Below are 20,009 nucleotides of genomic sequence, written 5' to 3' on the forward strand. Positions count from 1 at the left end.
TAAAGCCATCCGCCGCCTCTGCCAAGCTCTGCCTTCTGCCTTTACCGACTGGTATTTCCCAATCACAATCTAGCATCCAGCACAATGCAACGAATTTCATGAAATTAAGTATTTCTCCTACACACAGCATATTTGCCCGGTGATTATAACTAGTCCCCGAGGTAGCCAAGCACAGCAGAATTTCAGTTTAATATGCACACCCACGCAGCCTTACTAAAAACCCAAGACACTCCCCCGGTCCTTCTTGGGAAAGACTGAGCACTGCAGTGAGCATCTCATATTTCAGCTTCACCACTTGTACAGGCTAGGACTGGGAATACTCTGTCTTCTGGTGTAAAGAAAGGTGGGGAAAGAAGTTTACCAAAGATTTCAAGGTATCCCTTACAGTCTGAGGGAGAGAAGGGTGTAAGAACACAGGAATGTCAGGGAACACAGGCACAAAAGGGAACAGTTCACACCGCTCTGGGTTTATTAACACAACTGTGAGTAGTTACTGCCTTTTGTTCACTCGATCTTGGATCTACAGAGTGAACTTTTAACTCCAATAGCCTTTGATTCCCCCATTTGTTCGGGCAGACAGCATATCCGTAAGCTCACAGCACCTGTTTTGTGTCACATTGTAAAAAATGACAACTCCTTGATTAAAATAAATGAGCAATTATTCAGCGTGTGCACAGTGTATGATCTGCCCTCGCTGCAGCGACTGGAGTCCAACCTCATACCTCAAATGAAACGGGGGCGAATCTTCCCAGTGTCTGGAGCCGCGAACTCCAGCACCCAAGCTGTGGCGTAAACACAGCAAGCTGCAGTTTGCAATGCTGACCCTGCCCCAAACCAGAGGCAGATCCACCCATGCAAATCACAGTCTTGGCTGTGCCTGGGACTTGCAGATGAGCAGCTGCCCTAGCAGCGGGCCAGCAGCTGCTCGAGCCAGAGCAAAGGGGGAAACAAGTTCATGTGAAGGTTTTCCTTTCGCTGCAGACGCTACCTCCTACCTCATTCTCCCTTCCTCTTCCTCCAATTCTCCTTCTCTCGACCTTTCAGGCACAGTTCTCCCTCTGCCCCTGCCCTGCCTCTGTCTCCAGCCCCTGTGGCTCTGCTCCCCCTCGGCTCCGCTCTCCCGGTAGAGACACCTCCTGCTCCCCACGCTCTTCTGCTCCCTTCCTTCCTCCAGACTTGACCCTCCTTCACCCACCTCCGCAGAGGCCTTCCCCTCCCTGCAGCAGCAACTCGCCTCCCCCATCCCAACCCCCTAATCCAGCCTCCCTTCCTCCTCCGGGCCGGCACCCTGCCCCTCACCCTGCCCTCCCCTAACCCACACACCAGCTACGGAGCTCCCTTTCGCCTTGCCCTGGCTTAACCCTGCCACCATCACCACCACCACCCCCCCTCCTTCGCCCTTCTCCCGGCCCGGCTCAGCCCCTTCTCCCGGCCTTGGTCGGGCCCAGCTCAGCCCCTTCCCCAGGCCTGGCCTAGCCCGGCCCGGCCCAGCTTAGCCCCCGGCCCGGCCCCACTTCCGGGTCCCCTCCCGCAAAGCCTTGTGGGCCAGCCCCCACCCTGCGCGATCTCGCGTGACCTCCCCAGCGCCGCGCGCGCCCCCGAGACGCGTCACGCGGGAGCGGGGCGGGGGGGGGGGGGCCGGCAGGGCGGTTGCATCACCGCGGTGCGCGCAGCGCTCCCCGCGTGACGTCAACGCTTCCCCTTCCCCAACGCCCGCGGAGGGAACGGGCGGGGGAGGGAAGCGGTGCCGCCCCGCCCCTTCACCCGGAGTGACGGCGCGTAGACCAATGAGGAGCGGCGGAAGCGCGAGTGATGCGTCGGGTGACCAATAGCGAGGGCGGAGCTGGTGGGAGAGGGCGGGGCAGGGCGGCCGGGCGGCCGGGGCGGGCTGGGCTGCGCCTGTCAGCGGGGCGGCGGGATGGCGGCGCTCTACGCCTGCACCAAGTGCCACCAGCGCTTCCCCTTCGAGGCGCTCAGCCAGGGCCAGCAGCTCTGCAAGGTCCGGGGCGGCCGGCGGGGCCCGGGGCGGCCGGCGGGGACGCTTGGGGGAAGGGGACTGGGTGGGGGCTGTCTGTGAGGGAGCTGCTTGGAGGGGAGGGGGGGCTGAGGGGGTGAAGGGCTGCCTGGAGCGCTGTTTGTGAGGGAGGTTGGGCAGGGGGTGTTTTTAAGGGGTCTGGGGCTGTTTATAGGGAGGCCCTGGGGGCATCTAGGGGATCTGGGGCCTCGGGGTGGCTATCTGGGGCCTGAGGGTACGGGGTGGGCAGGTAGGGGCTGTGTGGATGGGGCCCTGGGAGCATATGGGAGGTTTTGAGGGACTGGAGGCATGGGGGCAGCTGGTAGAGGTTGGGGGCTGTTGGGGGGTTATGATGTTGAGGGGCTGCTTGGGGGAGCTGTTTGCCAGGGGGACCTGAGGGTATTGAAGGCTGTTTGGGGGTGCTGGGGGTATTTGGAGGGCGTTGGAAAGGGAGTCATGGGGCCATTGCGGGGGGAATTGGGGGCGAGGTGGGCACTGTTTATGAGGGAAGGCCTGGGTGCAACTGAAGGGCTGTTTGTGAGGGAGGCTGTTAGCAAGGAGAGAGGTCTGGGACATTTAGGAGATCCCGGGGTGTTTGGGAGTATCTGGGGATATTTGGGGGAGGTCTTATGGTATCTTGAAGGAGGGAGGTGGGTTTTGGGGGAGCAGTCTGAGTGGGTGGGGAAGAGTGAGATCAGGGATGAGGTGGGGAACGAGGGGCAGGAAGTAGAGTAGCCTGGGATCGCTGAGGTAGATGGAGCAAAGCAGGTGAGCATAGAGGAACCTCTGAGGCATGGGGTGAGAGGAGAGCAGGGCCAGAGGCACTCCAGGCACAGGAAGCCTATGGAGGGCAGAGGTGTGAATAACTGTGGCAGGACTCTGTGTTCCTGCCCTGGGAGGTGAGGCCAACCACCGTGACCCTTGTCTGTGGGTGTTGGGCACAAATAAGCCCTCGTTACGAATCTCAGTTTACTTCTGGCTCACCTGTGACACATGCCGTTCCTGTCACCCTTCCTCTGCTCTCAGCCCTTGTAAAAGCAGCATGACTGTACAGGGAGGAAATGTTTTGAGTTTGACAGATGTGTGTGCAAGTGATGGGAGTGGAGGTTAGCAGGTGATCTGGGACTTTGGGAAACTGTGTGTGGGAAAAGCACTGCATCCCACTGAACGCTTCTGTTGTTGCAGGAGTGCAGAATTGCGCATCCCATTGTTAAATGCACTTACTGCAGGACTGAATTCCAGCAGGAAAGGTAAATGCCTGTTGAACTGGGGAGACTGATGTTTTCTTTAGAGCAGACGCACCCGGGGAACCGTAATGTTTCCCCATCTTCGATGACTGAGCCTTAACCTGTAGATAGTTGCTGTGGAAGAGTTGGGGAACCTTTGGCCTTCTTCAAAGATTTGCTGGGCAAGTTGGTGTGCCTCTGCGGTGTCCTTAGTTTTGCACCTTTTGCTTGGTTTTTATTTTTGGTCAGTGCTCAGATGCATCTTCCAGTGAAGGATCTAGGTCCATCTTCCCATGAGTTTTCCTCTTATCTGATTTCTGGTGTCCAAAAATTATTTCCTAATGCATTTCATTTAGCTGTGCTTTTGCCTTTTTTACATTTTAGCAAGTTATGTAGCTTACAGAGGAAGGATTGGTAAACCCAGAAGCTGCGTGCAGGCATTGTGGGGGGTGTTCTTTACTGTGTTTGTTGGACAAATACACCTCTGTCCTGACCTGCCTTAACCTCATCATCCAGAGCAGACCTCCTCCACAACTGAGGCTGTCACCAGTGCTGAATCATGCCTGCTGCCAATTAGCTGGTGATCAGACTCCTGTATTTGTAAGGACAAAAAACTGGTGTCATTTGGGGACGCCTTAATTAAGAGATACCTCCTAGCAGTACCACTTTTTGGCAAATTATCCTCAACCAGATGGGGATAGGAAATGCACTTTGATATCAGAGTCCCTAGCGAAGATGAATACAGTCTCGCCACTAGAGACGGAGCCTAGGGGAGACTGGGATCCTAACCACAGAGGTTTAATTTTCTTTGGGGAAGTGTTAATAGAATGATCTGTCCTTCTTTTTAACAGCAAAACCAACACAATATGCAAGAAGTGTGCTCAGAACGTGAAGCTCTACGGAACAGTAAGTGAGCAGGGCTCATTCTCACCAGCCTCTTCTCCTTTCATCTTTCTTGTCTTTATCCTGCTGAATCCCAGAGCAGTTTATGGGCTGGCTCTGTTGTAATAGCATGACTGATCAATAATACGCGGGTCTCTCAAGCGTGAAGCTTTTACTTTTTTCTCTTCTTTTAGTTCGGAAAAGAGCAGCTCTGCATCATTTGAGGCCAGGAAATGAACTATTCGATATCCAGCAGAAACAAGAGCGTGCTCACACAAACTGAGATTGCTGCAGGAAGCAGTGATAAATCTTTCTTTCCTACTTCACTGAAAAAGTGATTTTGTTTGTTTCTATTTTAGTGATATGTATTTTCTAAAGATTTCATAGCACTGGATAAATGGTCTGGGTGCCATGGCTAAATATACTTAGCTAGAGACTAGGGGTCCAAACGTAGTTATTTCTCCTGGATCAGCATTATACTTAGCTTGGAACGAGGAAATAAAAGTTTTGAAGTGATGGGGAGAAGGAGAAAGAGCAATCTATTAATGTAATTAGAAGGCACTGCTGTATCAGTTGTTCTTCTTTCTTAAAGCCAAAACCCTGCCAGTACTGCAACATTATAGCAGCATTTATTGGAAACAAGTGCCAGCGTTGCACAAACTCTGAAAAGAAGTATGGACCTCCGCACTCCTGTGAGCAGTGTAAGCAGCAGTGTGCGTTTGACCGGAAGGATGATAGAAAGAAGGTCAGTATCTCTGTAAAAGGAGGCCACAAAGGTAACAGGGCTGATCACAGTGATCGTCTGTCCATCTTCTTCACATACTCTCTAGCATTTCAAAAGGGGGTGTCTCTTGGTTATAAAATATTTTTCTGGAGTTGAGCTTTGCTGTGGGAGCTCTGTTTTGGAGCTGTTTAATCTTTGAGCCCCTCTGCTCCTTTGCCAGATCTACTGAGAAAGATCTCTTGAATTTGGCTGAAGGGTAGGTGCGCTGGCAAAGGAGAAGGGGCCTGTGAGTGAAATGTGAGGTGCCTGCTCGGGGAGAGGGATGGGGAATGATACTTGTGCCGTAGCCTGAGGAGCTGGAAGTGTCATGCCGCCACCAGGAAACCCATCCCATGGCTTCTGCACACCCTTTGCTTAAGCAACATAAGTGCTCCTTAGGAGGTGTGTATTTCTAAGGCCTGCTTCCTGCAGGCTATAAACACCTATTGTTTGTGTGGGATGCTGCACTGATAATCCCTGTCCTCCTGCTGATCCTCCTCGAGCAGGGACCCTTGCTGTTTTGGTCTCCAGTGACTACGCTGTCACGTACCATTCCCTGGTGTTGTTTTGACAGAATTCCCACTAGAGTTAGCCTGTCCTGATAAACGGGTGCTATAAGAAGGTCTGTAAGCAAAGCTTGGCAGAGACTGTAGTTAACAATAGATAAGCTGCTATTAATGAGTACTGCCTGCATTGCACTAGCCATGCCAGATGCACTTCTTACCCTTTCCAGGCACTCACGGGATCCTTTTGGAGTCGCTGCTTGTTTGTATGTGATCTTAAACCTGAAGGTTCTTCTTGTCCTCTCTGTGTTTGTTTTGTGGGCAGGAAGCAAGACCAAAACTTCTCCCCCTCTCTTTCTCTCTCACCTCCAGGTGGATGGAAAGCTGCTGTGCTGGTTATGCACACTATCCTATAAACGGGTCCTACAGAAGACCAAAGAGCAGTGCAAACACCTGAGCAGTTCTTCCCGGGCCAGCCTGCAAGAAAAGGAACAGTACAGTAGGCTCAGCAGTGGCAGCCACTATAACAGGTAACCTGCGCGAGCTTTTTTTGTTGTGCAGGGTGAGCTTGCCTCTGGGGTGAGAAAACAGTGCCTCGCTGCTCCACGCTCCTTAGGTGTGCTTCTTGAAATAACTGGGAGAAGTGCCTGGGGGCTCGGTACCTTGGTGATGGGTTTTGGCAGTTGTCTGTTGTTGAGGAGAATCTGGCTAAGTCAGGCTTTGCTAGTTTGCAAACCCCGCTGTGCTGGAGCAGACTTGTAGTCCGACTGCTTCTTAGTGATTCAACTTACTGAACTTGTACACAATTAAAGCTAAATTGCATTTGTAAAATTTAATGATTGAAATGTAGATTTTAAGCATGAGTTCTTCACCTACATACTGATCTGACTGACGCATTGTTTTCTGTTTATTTTTAGTCTACAGCTACTCTTCAAGGAATGAGTTTTTCATCATTCTTTCTTGCACTAGGAAATATTGTTTTAATGGGTTCAAAGTGGGTGGGAATATTTATCTGCTTCTCTGTCTTAGACTGCAAGTAATTCAGCTTCTGACATACAATTTCCTCGTTTTTCTAGCCAGAAAACCTTATCCACCTCTTCTATTCAGAATGAAATCCCAAAGAAGAAAGCCAAGTTTGATGCCATATCTGCCAATGGTGACAGGTGAGCCTATTACATGGGGAAATTGGGGGTGGGCAGTCTTGTTTGCTTTATATAAGACAGAGTTCTGTGCGAATAGCAGAAAGCTCTTATGCTAGAGCAGGGATCTCGGGCTTTGGGACCTCGAGGGGCTGCATTAGCAGCTTTCCAGAACCTGGCAGGCTAGTGTTACTTGGCATTTAGACATAGGTTTGAAGAGGAAAAGAATACCTAGTGCCTGTACCTGCTAGAATAGAAACTGCTTGTTGGCTGAGCTCCCCAACAGTTAGAAAAACTGCAGCCAGATCAGCTTTATCCTGTCTGCAGTTACAGGGAGAGGGGGGCTGTTGGCTCCGCTGTAGAGTCGAGGTCTGCAGGTTTTGTGCTTTTGGGACTATCAGACTGATCTGCAGGGAGATGGCCTCAGAGGAGAGGATCAAGACCCACCTCCCATTTCCCCTCCTGCCTTCTGGGGGAGGGACGAGCAATCAGACAGCGTTGCTTGAAAGCGTCCGATCCCATTCTGCTGTCACAGTTTGCACTGGATTATGTTGACGCTGGCTGCGTGCGCAGCAGAATGGGAGTCACTAGCAGAAACAGGAGATTGAGATGGATTTTTATTTTTTATGGTCTTGTACATGCATATTTTCATTCCTGCCTTTCCTCTCTGATTCTCAGCGTTCCTTCCTCTCCCGAGATGCTTTGTCCCCCTATCCAGAGTGCCCCGTCCACGTTGGCGCAGTGGGCTGCTTCCCAACAGAGTGCCCACCATTGTCCTGTTTCTCAAGGCACTGACATCCTGAAGTGAGATCACCTGTTGTTTTCTCCCCTGTTGCCCTCCCTCCCTGGGAACTGCCTCATACATGGAAACTCTCCCTCTCGATGGATCTCTTTCCAAACAGCAGTGAATTGGGAGCACGGACCAGAGCATAGGCTCGTTAGTGCCAAAGGGTCTGTTAAAGCCACTGGTAATTAATTAATCGCTACCTGTCTTGAATGTCTTTTCTTCGAGATCACAGATCGCATCTCTCGATACTATTGATACCTCGTCAATGTTTGTAAATATGTGAAATGCTACGATGGGAAATAGAACTTAAATAATTTTGTAGGGCCATGTTCCCACAGAGTGGTCTACAAGACCATTTATCATCTGAACGGTGTTTTCAGTTAAAAGTTGGAAAAATTTTAAGGATTAACTGTGCCTTGGGAGCTGCGGCTGAGCATGGAGCAGTCAGAGAATTCATCTGGAGACAGGTCCCTGGTAGAACTGGTGCAGCCCATCAGTACTGCTGCATCTTTCCTTCTAGAGAGGCTCCTCCTCACCTACTGAGGCTGCTTTCCGGGCTATAGGACAGCACCAGGTATTTTATCTGCTCGCTAAAGCCTGGGGTGAGACCTAACAACTCATTGTAGTACCTATGCTGGCTAGAAAAATATCCAAGCAGCAAAAGGTTCCATGCTCTGGCATCAATTGCTCAGCCATTCGTTTGCAAAACAGGAGCATGTATTAGAGGAATCAAATGCCTTCATTTTGCTCTTGTGTCAGATGTTGTCAGTCTGGCTCCTGCCAAGGCTGTGGTCCTTGCCACAGACTTTTTTTGATGAATCCCAGTAACAAACTGTGTGTAATTTTAGCAACTACTGAAGAGCTCCAGCACCGTGCTGTAGAAAAGGCAAACTGCAGCTGCCTTAAATAGACACATGGCTGTGTTTCTTGAGTGGAGTAATAATGGTGGTTCATTAAGTGTGTTTTTGGAGTTGCTGGAGATTTTTTTGTGAGAATGAACCCCACAAAACCCTCCCCCCCTGCACCATTTTCTGTAAGATTGTCCCTCCTAGAGTTAGCCTGGAGTCTGGCTCACAGCCTGAGTGTGGAGTTAGGGTCTGTTGCAGTGCAAGGATGTTTTCAGCAGCAGCGTAGTCTGGAGTGGGGTGATACACAACCAGCACCTCTTTGCTGCTGAGATCAGCCGCAACTTTCTGTACAGTGTGTCTTGGCTCCAGCCAAACTTCTGATGCAGCCTTCAGCTGGGCAAAATTTGGGCATACTTGAGCTCAGTTGACTTTGGCTACACCTCCAACAAGCGTCCATCTTACCTGAAACTGTTGGTCCTTTTTGGATACAGTTGGAATTCCTTTACCATGTCTTACTGAATTCCCTCTGTATGTTTTTGTTTACATACTTAGGAGTGGATGTTGCTCCCAGTGGCTGTGATGTGGGGACTGAGCGATTTCCAGTGGTCATTTAATGGGTGGCGTTGAATGGCTCATTCTGGGTGAGGTCTGTGAGGAGCTAACAGCACTGGCCCTGCTGCACATGGAGTAGGTTTCCCCCACAGTGACTCTCAGCACGTCTTGCAGCAGACCTTGCCCTACGACTCCTGCTGTCCTGCCAGTGCCCCTCAGTCCTGGGCTACCCGTGTGTGTGTTGAGCACCCTGACTTTACCTCCAGACTCTGGCGCTGTGCTGGTCCTGATTCAGGCAGTGCTTGGTGTCCCCTCCTCTTGTGCAAACACTGCCAAAAGTGGTTTTATGTTACAGGCTCTGCAGATGAATATGCTGCAGTCCCTTCTCCTATGACTATAGACAAGGTGCTAAATTGTGCTTTTAACACCAGGCAATGATAAGCGCTACTGACTGAGCTGGCTGGGGGAGAGAGCAGTGATGCTGGAGGATGCTGAGCAGCAAAGTTTATTTGGTAAAAAGATTCTCATTTGCATAGAAAAGTCCTGACATATGCTTAAAGCACTGGGACATGGGCTGAACTGTGCCTGCTTTTGGTGGTGTTAGAGGAAGTGTAAGTTCAGATGCTGGTTCCTATTGGCCTGGATGGATTTTTGCAGATGGGGGATATTTTTGTCTAAGGTGAAACTTGGATGCTGGTTTGGTCAGCCTGCTCTGTGCCTCTTTACGCTAGCCTGACTTGAATAGCAAAATCTTTAAGCTTGGCATTTGTTTTGCCTAATTTCAGCCATTTAACAGGTGTGGAGTTTAAGGCAGTCATTTTGGTTTCTTTCCCACTCAATAGAGAGAGGCAGGTGTCTTTGGAAGAGCTCCATTTTTTTCCTCTGTCTCCATTGAAAGCAGCGGGAGCTCATCAATTCACTTTAATTAGAGGCGTGCATTTTAGACTGTTCAAACATGGAGAGCACATGTTCCCCTGACCTATCGCAAGGGGCTGGGATCCTGGGTATGGAATTTATTTGTAGGTAAAATGGCTTTTTTTTTTTGGTTGGTTGGTTGGTTTCATTCTTAATCTGTTTGTTAAAGGAATGGAGTGGCTTGTATTTGGCAGTTTTCCTTCTAATTTTGGAGCCTCGGGCTGCTTCCTTAACGTGGGGTTAGACAGAGAAACCTTTCATTACTAACTTGTCAGTCTTTCAAAAAAAAAAAAAAAAAAAAAAAGAAGGGGTGGGGGGGAGAAAGCCGCTTCTTTAATTAGCACCTTAACACATTTGAGGGTGCATTTTGCAGCAACTGGACAGCAGAATACCTGCCTGTGCTCACGTACTTGACAGGAGGGGATGCCTGGGCACTCTGAGTGCACCGTTACCCACTTGTGGGTGCAGACCCCAGGGTCAGGAGGAGGCCCTCGAAGCCCTGGGGTCTGAGTGCAAGAGCAGCTCTGTGGAAGGCTGGTGGCCCGCCTGTCTCTTCTCCCCGCTGGGTGGCAGGGCCGGCTCTCACCTTCCTGGCTCCACAGTGTGCTCTGCAACAGGAGCTGCCAAGGAAGGAATTTTTCCTGTCGGAGCTGCTGGGAGCTGCTCAGGGAAATCTGAGCATCTCCCGGCGCTCTTTATCACCCCAGGATACAGCAGGAGGGAAGCTTGCCTGGGCAAAGGAATGCTGTAAGCAAGAGTTTGTTTTTAGCCAGCGGGAATCAGTGAGGAAGACTTTTTTTCTCTGTGGAGGCTGCTTTTTTTTTTCTTTCTTTCTTTCTTTCTCTCCTCCCCAGCATATTTGCACTGAGTGGGAAATTAACGCTACTGTTAGTAACATGCTTGCACACACAAAGGTGCTGGAGCACCCACCATCATCTTGCACAGCCTCCACTTGGGGAAACTGTACTCGGGAACAGTTTTAAAATGGAGGTATTCTCTGCTAGTGTGTGTGTATGAACCTCTTCTGCACTTGAGAGCTGCCCAGCGTGACAAGCACTGTGGTAGATCCAGTGTACCAGAGACCTGCCACATCTTATGGTGTGGGCTCTGCTGTCAGCATGTTTTAACCATGCAAGACTCTTCCACTATGGGCTGTCTCCTACAGACCCTCAGTTCTGAGTTTTCCATTGCCAAGCTTTCTCTCCCAGTGCTGCAGGGCTATCCTGTGACTTTCAGATCTGTGAAGCTGCCCCTGCTTAGTTTCCCTCTGTAGATCCCCAGCACAGTGGTGGAAAAAGCCTTTTCTTCTGCCACATCCTTGCTAACCAGTCCAATCAATGCAGACTGTGCTTTTAATGAGAAAATGGATTATTTCCAGGCACTAAAGGAGACCCCTGTGTGAGGTGAGCAGCTGGTACCCTCTGCCTCAGTGTACAGATGGGGGACTGGAAGCACGGAGGTGGCAGCGTACTTGAGAGAGGCGGCGCTTTGGGTTCAGACCATGCCTTCCCCAGTCTGCTGCAGCTCCCAGCTTTAGAGCTGAATGCAGGCTTTAGGACATGTGTTGACCTACTCTGGAGGCTTTAAAAAAAAGTCAGGCGTCAGGTAACCCTGGCTATTTATCTTTATAGCGGCAGTGCTGTCTGATAACGGCCAGACTTGAAGTAATCTTCTAGGTGAAGCTTTGTTGCCTTATTACTGTTAAATTTTTATACAGCAATTTCAGGTGTGCGCGGCTGGGAGTGTGCTGCCCTTTTAGCACCAAGAGATAAAAATCAGGCTTACCATTACAGCGGTAAGGAACAGAAGGCAGGCAAAGATCAGGTGAGGCCCCTGGTCCTGTGGCTGCAGCTTATCGTATCGTATGATCTGAAATACTGCTGTAGCGCAAGAGTGTGCGTGGGTGCCCAGATCACTGGGTATCTCATAGTGAGATTTTTGAATTACCAGTGCAGGAGAGTGACTTATGCCAGATAAGTTTTCGGCTGGCTGCATAGGTTTAGAGTACCTGGTGGTGCAGAAGTGGTGTGCTCAGCTATTTCTCTGTCTTCCTGGAGAGAGTCTTTTCCGCTCCGAAGCGGTAATGAAGCTTCTTCCTAAATTGCTCTATCATGGTGGAATCAAAATACAAAAGTCCAGCATGTCTTTTTACCCCTTTTCCCTGCTGAGGACAGTGCTGACTTTAATCTAGGTGTCTCCCTTTGCTTTGTTTGTTTAACTTGGAGGTTATTTGTTTCTCTTTCACGTTCCCTCCTTGCCAGAATGTTTGTTTATATTTAGTGAAAAGTTTTGCTGTACATCCAAGGACTGCCTGTGAGCAAAGAGAGTTCCTAAGTGGTTGCATAAAGTTTCATTAGCTCTCTGACTGCTGTCCTCAACTCTTTGGTTTGAAAAAGGGTCCTTACTGTTTGAATGGTTGCTGCAGACACTGGCCGATGGTCACCCATAGCAGTCCCGTGTCCCTGCTGATCATGCAATAATACAATTTGATATATCACCCTTACTCCCTGTTGCCTGTCATACCATGTGTTTCCCAAATTCCATGTGGCCTCCAGGGCAGGGATACAGGTAACACCTGCATTCAGGGAGTGTTTGGAGGACACAACGTGTATCATGAAATGATTCCCATTCTCCTTTGAATGCCATCTGTGGGAGTTTCCCTGCCTCTGTGAAAAGAACGGGTCATGATGAGAATCTTTCCCTGTTCTTTGCTGCAGTTTTTCTCCAGACCTCGCCCTGGACTCTCCTGGCACTGACCATTTTGTTATCATTGCCCAGCTGAAGGAGGAAGTGGCTACTTTAAAAAAGATGCTGCACCAGAAAGATCAGATGATTTTGGAGAAGGAGAAGAAGGTACAGCCCTTGGCTTGCTTCCCCCCCACAACATGCTGACATGTTCACACAGATCACACTCCAGCAGAGTCTGGCTTTTTATCTTGGAGTGAGCAAGACAGTTTCTGGCTGTTTCCAGGCTGCCTCCTTTCCAAAGTGAAAGAGGCTTTCTGGACCCACCCAGGAGATCTCATTTCATAAAGGGTCATTTTCTGACCACTGTCTCAGAGACCTCTGTGTGGGGGCAAGACTGAGGAAAAAACACGCTGCTCCTTGCAGAAAGACAGTCCCGGCTGCTCCCGCTTCTCTGTGCCACTCAGCGATACAGTTCTGGTCTCGTTGCACTCCCCCAGCCCACCCCAGCAAGTTTCTGAACTCATCCAGTCTCACACAACTTCTGCAGAGGCATTTTCTGTGACAGGGTGCATCTGGGGTGAAGGCATTAATTTCTTCTTCTAGCTCACTTGCTCCTTACTGGTTTTCTGCAGATCACAGAGCTGAAAGCCGACCTGCAGTACCAGGAGTCGCAGATGAGGGCAAAGATGAACCAAATGGAGAAGACACACAAGGAGGTCATGGAGCAGTTACAGGTGACAGCATTTTTGTTTTAATTTGCTGAGCTGTGCTGTACCCAGGAGTGACTGAGGACACTCCTGATCAGAACACCCCGTGAGCTTCTGCACATACAGCTCTGCTAACGCTTCTCAGCCCTGTCCTACAGCCTCTCTGCTCTGCCAGGCAAGCCCCTCCCCAGCTCTGTACCAGGCTGCCGTCCATTGTAACCCCTATTTATATCCTCCTTGCTGCTCTCTACTTGGGTTCAGACTTATTGTATTGTAAAGTGCTGTGTTGTGTCCCCTATGGACTAGACGGTAACCATCAAACTCATTTTACCTATTGCCAAAATCAGGTTTGAACCTGTTTCTCCAGACGGCAGAACCTCTGTCAGCTCCCTGCACCACGTAGCTCTTAATGTGATTTATGTGACCAGTAACCAGACAGAACAAAGCTCAAGAAACAATTGGCAGTTCCTTTAGCACTGTATCTCTGTAGTCCAAATAAAGAAGTCCCTGAGCTCGAGGGAACAGGGAGAGCAGGATTCTTGTCATGGCCATGGAAACGCTAGGCAGACTATCAGCGTGAATACCCTCTGAGCCACCGAAGAGATCAGGTCAAAGGGGAGCTGGTTACGGGGAAGAAATCAGACACAGAAATGAACTTTGCACCCTTTAATTACTCTGGGGAGTGTAATGATCTAAAGCCCTAGCGCTGGAGAAATGGGAGGGGATAAGACAAAAGCCTTGTATTCCCCCTGAGAAAACAGCCCCTCCTCCATCTGCACACACCCAAGTTAATTATCAGAGTGGAAGACAGGTTTTGGAGACTACAGCTGCTCTCAGAAAGCTGGTGCCTGTTAGATCCCCTTCACGGTGCACATTCTTAAGCACTTGTAAGCCTGTCTGAAGGTTGGAATATCTGTGCAGTGTGCCGAGGGCTGGATGTGCTTCCTGCTCCTCGTGAGCTGGGAGACACTGGTGGTTTGTATTTGAGGGACTGATGACAGCCAGAGCCTTCTGTCTCTCTTCTGCTTTATTGATCCCGCACTGCCTGTGTCAGCCCAGAGCTGTTTCTATCTCGTAGCTTTGGGTGGCCTGCAAAGAATCAGTTGGTGTTCTCACTCCAGTTCTGAATAGACAATTTTCCATTAGCGCAAACCACCACTTTTTGGTTGCCTTGACAGCCCTGGCCATGAGGTCAAGGGCTAAGTGGGAGGTGACCCCTCTCCTTGCAGTGGTTTCCCAAGGCAGGGCATGCTGGTTGCTCGGTGTGCGTGGGAACAGTATACCCTGCTGCTGCCTTTGCTGTAGCACAAGGAGGACGTCTGCCTTGAAAGCTGTCGGACACCTTCCAACAGCCTTAAACTTGCTCAATTCTGAAAAGAAAGAGGAAGCAGCAGATCTACGAGCAGGTTTGCCTGCAGCCACCTACCTTTTCTGGGTGGAGAGGGGTTTGCATGTCTGTGCTGTTCTGTACTTAGCTCGGACTGGGACTGCCCTGAACTCGTTCTTTCTGGTGTCCGAATGTTTTACTTCAGCTGGTATTGACTGAGGCTCTGGAAACTCTCTTCACTGATGGCAAAATAAAAGTTCAAATCCTCTCAGTGTATTGTAGGTGCCTTGAAGTGTTCATACGATTTGCTTTTTGAATGTGCTCTTGGTTTTTATTATTTTGTCTTTGTCTTTTCATGGGGGGAAGCAGGGGTGCCTGTATTCTTCCAGCCTGCAGGAGGCAAAAGAAGCTGCTTTACCGCATGCAGCAGTGGAGCAAAGGGTTTAATTCTTCTAATAACCCTTTGCATATTCATTCATTCACTGGAAACCAATGCAGAAGACCTGTATCTGGCTTCACATGGGTTTTACCCCTTATCCTACAGCTATAGCATGATTTACTTCATAGGCTGGAGGAGAGTGAGCTCAGAAGTTTGGTAAAAGGGGCTAGAGAGCCTTGTTTGTAAGTTGCCATGATTTTTAATTAGGTGCAAACCAGAGAGACTGTAAGTTGCTACATGTTGGTGCTCTGATGGGTTTGGAAAGCTCCCAGTAGGGATGCAGGGTCAGTACAGAGCTGAATCCTGGTAAAATGTTGGTGGCATGTGAAGAAACCAAGCGTGAAGCAAAGCTGGAGAACAGTGAACTGATCCACCCTGCTTTTTTGAGAGTGTGGGATAGGGGAAGTTGGCCTTCAACTCACTAAGACAAGAGTCAGGATGGGGGCTTGAGTCTACCAGAGTTTTACTCCATCGCTTCTCACGCTGTCAAAGCACAGTGGCCGGTGAAAAGGGAAGGAAGGAAAGCCAGTCCCGCTGACCTTGGTGAGTGTCCTTGACTGGTTTAACGCGAGTTGCGCATTTGTCACCTTTCACTGTGGAAGCTGTTAACTTTCAGCCCACTTCTCAGTTACAGCCGAGGGACGTGAGGGGGAAGGGATGGGAAGAGCCCTTTCTAGGTGGTTAGAGATGAGATGCCAGACTTGAGCTCGTGCTGTGATGCCGCGCAGCAACGTCTACCTCCTTTTTCATCTGCGCGCAGGATGCCAGCAGCTTCTGTCCAGGCAATTCTAGGATCCCAAGAACTAATGATGATCCGTGCCATTAAATACCCATTTTCACTGTGTTTCCAGGCCAAGAACAGAGAACTCCTGAAGCAAGCAGCTGCCCTATCGAAGGGCAAAAAGCCTGAGAAGTCGGGAGCAATAACCTCCCCTTAAAACCAAACCCCCAGTCTGGGAGCTTTCCCCAGCATTAGCCAAGGAGTCTAGGAGGCCTGCCTGATCGCTGGAAGCCAAAACCTCAGTGTTGTCACTATCCCACTGCTGTGGACTCGATGGAAACGCCTGGTGTGTGTTGCCTTTCGACAGCATGCTTGAGCGTGTCTGGTTTCGATCTCTGTTGAATACCAGTCTGTATCACGGTGATCCATGGGGAGAGGTCCCAGCCATCCTAAATCCCTCCCCGAAGTACTGCTTTCTGGAAGAATTTTTTTCCTAACCAGTTACTACCACTGCCAACCCTTTCTATTAGCAAACAGGAACCTGCTGCATTAGAGACTTCTTGCTGGTTCCCAACCTGCTGCTGTGAGGCAATAGCCGTGGCCAGTTGTTGTGCAGATAAGACGAGAGCTGCGTGTGGTGGGAGCTTGATTTTTCTTGAACTGTTCCCTCTTCAAAAGGAAGCCGATAAATCACCAGCCCAACAGATGTTACTGGAAGGTTGTGCCACTGCTGAGAACGGTTGATCCAGCTTTTTGAAGATGCTTCCAAAATGGGGGCTCTGTATTTATCTTGGAGGTTTTTTGGTTTTGGTTTGGTTTTTTTCTTCTTTTCTATGTCAACTTGGCAAACCGAACTGCCTGGTTTTGTGTTTTCTTGTTTTGTTATGATAGCTTTTGGGTTGGGAGCCAGAGTGTAACGATACAGACCCAAACCCACCCCATAGCCCCCCTGGTGCCCTGGTTACTTGGTGACCTTTGGGGCTTTGATGACTTTTGCAGCTTGGTGTGATCAAGCGTTTCTTACTCCATTTCTTTACACGAGGAGAGTTCAAGGCTTGGATGTTCCCTCTGCTCCCCTCAGTCCCTGGATCGAGCTCGCCCTCTTCTCCCCCTTTCCCTGCCCCATAGCTCCCTTCCAGATGCAGAAGTAGGGGCTGGGTTGGCTCCAGGAAAGCGCTTACTCAGGCAGCGACCCAAGCCAGGGATTGTTTCTTGGGGCTCTCCCGGGACTTTTCTCACTGCTGATTAGAAGCCAGCAGAATAAAAAGGGCTATGAAAGTTCCCTGTAACAGGGATGTGCTGCTCAGAAACAGCACAGAGACCACAGACCCTTCCAGCGAGGCCAGCTGGGCTGGGTGCTCCCCAGGCTCTGTCTTTTGGGGCAGGGAGTGGGGGGGATAAAAAGCACTTGGCCACTGCGGGGGGGGCGTAAAGCACCGCACAGCTCTCTTCTGGCAGGAGCGCTCCTCAGCATCCCAGCACCGAGCTCCGTTCAGGGTGTAAAGAAACATCTCAGGGTTTGGAGACCCTCGGGGCGGAGGAGTAGGGGATGAAGCCTCTGAAGGTAGGTAGTGAAGAGGAGAAACTGCCCTTTTGAGGCAGGGCCAGCTGCTCTGTCAGGGTCTTTATTAAGATTTTAACTAGAGATTGTGATTTTTTTTTTTTTCATCCTTTTTTTTTTTTTGTTACTAAAGACGACTTTACTCAAAGGCACTTTTTTTGATGATGTTGGCTTCCGGCATGGAGGGAGCACGCTGCAGCATCAGACACTCTGCCATGTGGTTTTTTGTTCTTTTTTTTTTTTTTTTTTTTTTTTAAGAGATTTCTGATGTGAAAACAAGAAAAAAAAGAAAAAAAAAGTTGTTACACTTTGCTGGAGTGTGACAGCAGGAAAATACCTAATTTTATACTTCACACGTTTTTAGAAAATGAGGTGCATTGGTGGGATTTTTTTTTAAATGGGGGCTTTGCTTTTTCGCTTCCCTCAAGATACAGAAATAAATAGAGGGAGAAAGGCCCTGTATATACTATTATGGGGTTTTTTTAATTGTGATAAATTGATCATGCAGTTGAGTAGCTGATGATTTGTAGTAATAACATTGTTTCTTTGTATGTTTGTAATAATGGAGATTTTAAAAGGGATGCTTTGATTTGTACAAAACTCTGACAACTGTAAAAGTGTTTTAAAAGATCCTCACCTGTGTCTGATACTTTCTATTTGCCTTAAAGAAAAGGGGGGGGGGAGGCAACCAAAGCACCCTTCCCTGCCTGGAACTGATTTATCTCCTGCTGGCATCTGCCTGGTCGAAGCAACAGTCGTGCTGCTTCGGGGTCTGGTGCGTATGGGAAGGAGACGGCATTTTTCTATTGTTTGCTTCGTTCCTACTTTTGTTTCTATCTTTAAATCCTCCCAATCAAGCCTGTTGCTAGGATCCTCGTTACTTGGTTACATCCAGCTTCCCAGGACCCATCCGGCTGTATCCGATGAGATCTATTCTCTATTTTCTTCCCCAACGTGAGTGAAGACAGAGCACAGAAACAATACGGTCTTGGTAGGAAACAAAAAGATGAGATGGTAAGGGGGTTCTTTCTTTTAAGATACAGATGTAAGCGAGGTGAGTAAACACCATTTCTGTCTCTGAAGTCTTCCCCCTACCTCAGCCATGAGTCTGGAGGAAAAACAGGTTGGTTGGTCTGTTTTTTAAAGCTTTTAATTTTCCACCAGAAATTTGGTAGTGAAAAACTCTCCGGAGAGTTCCATTTGGAAACGCCCCTGTCCCTGTGGGAGCTGTAGTTCAGCATGTTGTGCTTTCCTGGTCTGCTGTCGGTGCAGCTGGCCGGTGAGACGAGCAGCGCCGTGGCACGCCGTGCTTTCCTCTGGCAGGGCAGAGGAGCTGCCGTGTCCTTGAACGTCTGTTCACGGAGTGCTGCTTGTAGCGCAGGGTGGGAAAAGGCAAACCCTAGCTCTGTTGGAACACCACGGCAGCTTTTCCAGCTCAAAATAATCTTTCCATGTTACATTTTTCAAAGCCCATAATTGCACACAGAACAGCCATGTTTCTGGGAATCATTACTTGTGACAAATACCCAAATTCATAGTTAAATGCGGGGAAGAAAAATAGTTGCTATGAAATCTTTCTCGTCAGTGCTATCCTTCCAATCTCTTTGTTATTCTTCACATCTCTTTGGCTTCTCATGCCTGTGAAAGCAGAGGCTGTTGTGCACTGGTCGGAGTTTTCATCCCGGGTTTGCCGGATTTCAGCCCCCTGACCTGAGAGCCCTGTTGAGGGAGCGATGTCCTGCTTGAAGCACTGAAGCTATTGCAGCCTCACCGAGTTTCTACAACTCAGGGTGATGCCTCGTACAAGTGCCTGTGCTGGGTCAGGCCAAAAATCTGGGCTGGTTCCCTAGCCCAGGCAGGGAGCCCTAGACTCAGGCAGAGGCTGCTGGGGATACTGGGGGAAAGAGTGCAAAACGAGCACAGTGTGTTCAGTGCGTCCTTCGCACCGGGTGACGTGGAGGCTTCCTGAGCTGAGCATTGCATCTGTGGCCTTGAGCAGCTCCTCATCCCTCCTCCTTAGGCTCATTTTCAGATGAAGGTGCCTAAATCACACGCTCGCAGCCGGCCACGACTGCCAGGTGGAAGGCTCGCCCTGTGCGAGAAGGTGAGCTTGGCAGCTCTTGCCCAGTTAGCACTGCCTAAGCGTGCCAGTGGTGCTTAGCGTTTACGGGGCGCTTTATCTCTGCTGAGCGCAGCACAAACCTTGCCTATCCTGGAATGTGCCCAATTATCCTCGTTTACAGGAGGTCGGTCGGGAGATAGATGAGAGCTGATCTGCCAAAGGCTGGGCTCCGAGTCGGTGGGTAGAGCTGGAGCCAGCTGAAGATCCTTGCGCTCCACCGCTCCGCCTCCCGTGCCGTGTCTCCGAGGGGCTGCTCTGTCTCTGCCCTGGCAGAGCTGCAGGGAGGATTTCAAACAGGTTGCAGGCGATTTTTGCATTTCCCAGCCAGACCTTGGGTAAGAAATGGCTGGCTCCTGCCTTTATCTGCTAGCACATGCTTCCTTCTCTCTGTGGTTTATCCACTGCTTCTAAAGAATGTTTGCAGAAGAAGATATATTTTGGTTTTAATTTATTATGGGTTGTGATTGCTTGATTTCTATTTCAAAGCTTTAGGAAAATATGGTTTTGTCAGTAACTGAACACACTTGAATATTACATACTCAGCCACCTGCTAGTAACAAAATCAAGGTCGAAAATGAGACTTCCAGTTTTTTGGTCAGTGTTTTTCCATATTCCACTTGTTTCAGGTGAGCTGATGTTTGGCTACCCCTTGCCTGCTTCCAGCAGAAACCTGTCCTGAAGATGCAGAAGCTCAAAATTTCTAGAGTGCTGACCTGGAGAGCTGGAGGTGGTTGGGTTTTCAGGGCACAATGAAAACCTCTTGCAAAGCATTTCCTGCGATCTACTAACCAAGAGGAGTAGATTTTTTTTTATTT

The 20,009-nt window shown here is 49.5% G+C and overlaps 1 protein-coding gene across 4 annotated transcripts; it reads left to right on the forward strand.

The window, feature by feature from the left end:
* The first annotated feature begins 1,876 nt into the window (after window positions 1-1,876).
* FAM76A (family with sequence similarity 76 member A) lies at window positions 1,877-19,984 on the forward strand. Of its 4 annotated transcripts, none has more exons than XM_030039213.2 (10): window positions 1,877-1,999; window positions 3,200-3,264; window positions 4,092-4,146; window positions 4,715-4,867; window positions 5,761-5,918; window positions 6,465-6,551; window positions 7,206-7,331; window positions 12,347-12,482; window positions 12,950-13,051; window positions 19,821-19,984. In XM_030039213.2, exons 1-10 carry the CDS (start codon window positions 1,919-1,921, stop codon window positions 19,827-19,829), a joined length of 972 nt encoding a protein of 323 aa, XP_029895073.1. In that variant the 5' UTR covers window positions 1,877-1,918; the 3' UTR covers window positions 19,830-19,984. The 4 variants fall into 4 exon arrangements, with proteins under 4 accessions (XP_029895073.1, XP_040985264.1, XP_029895072.1 ...); XM_041129330.1 differs by lacking the exon at window positions 19,821-19,984 and adding an exon at window positions 19,316-19,554; XM_030039212.2 differs by lacking the exon at window positions 19,821-19,984 and adding an exon at window positions 15,642-17,702.
* Window positions 19,985-20,009: the final 25 nt, after the last annotated feature.

Source organism: Aquila chrysaetos, chromosome 16 (genome assembly GCF_900496995.4).
Source record: "Aquila chrysaetos chrysaetos chromosome 16, bAquChr1.4, whole genome shotgun sequence".
Classification (NCBI taxonomy): Eukaryota; Metazoa; Chordata; class Aves; order Accipitriformes; family Accipitridae; genus Aquila; species Aquila chrysaetos.

What these genes read in the sequence shown, in the direction of transcription:
- FAM76A (XM_030039212.2), top strand. Translation starts at nt 1,919, where the DNA reads ATGGCGGCGCTCTACGCCTGCACCAAGTGCCACCAGCGCTTCCCCTTC. An exon ending in AGTGGCAGCCACTATAACAG is followed by an intron (nt 5,919 to 6,464) that starts GTAACCTGCGCG and finishes TCGTTTTTCTAG; the next exon opens with CCAGAAAACCTTATCCACCT. An exon ending in ATATCTGCCAATGGTGACAG is followed by an intron (nt 6,552 to 7,205) that starts GTGAGCCTATTA and finishes TCTGATTCTCAG; the next exon opens with CGTTCCTTCCTCTCCCGAGA.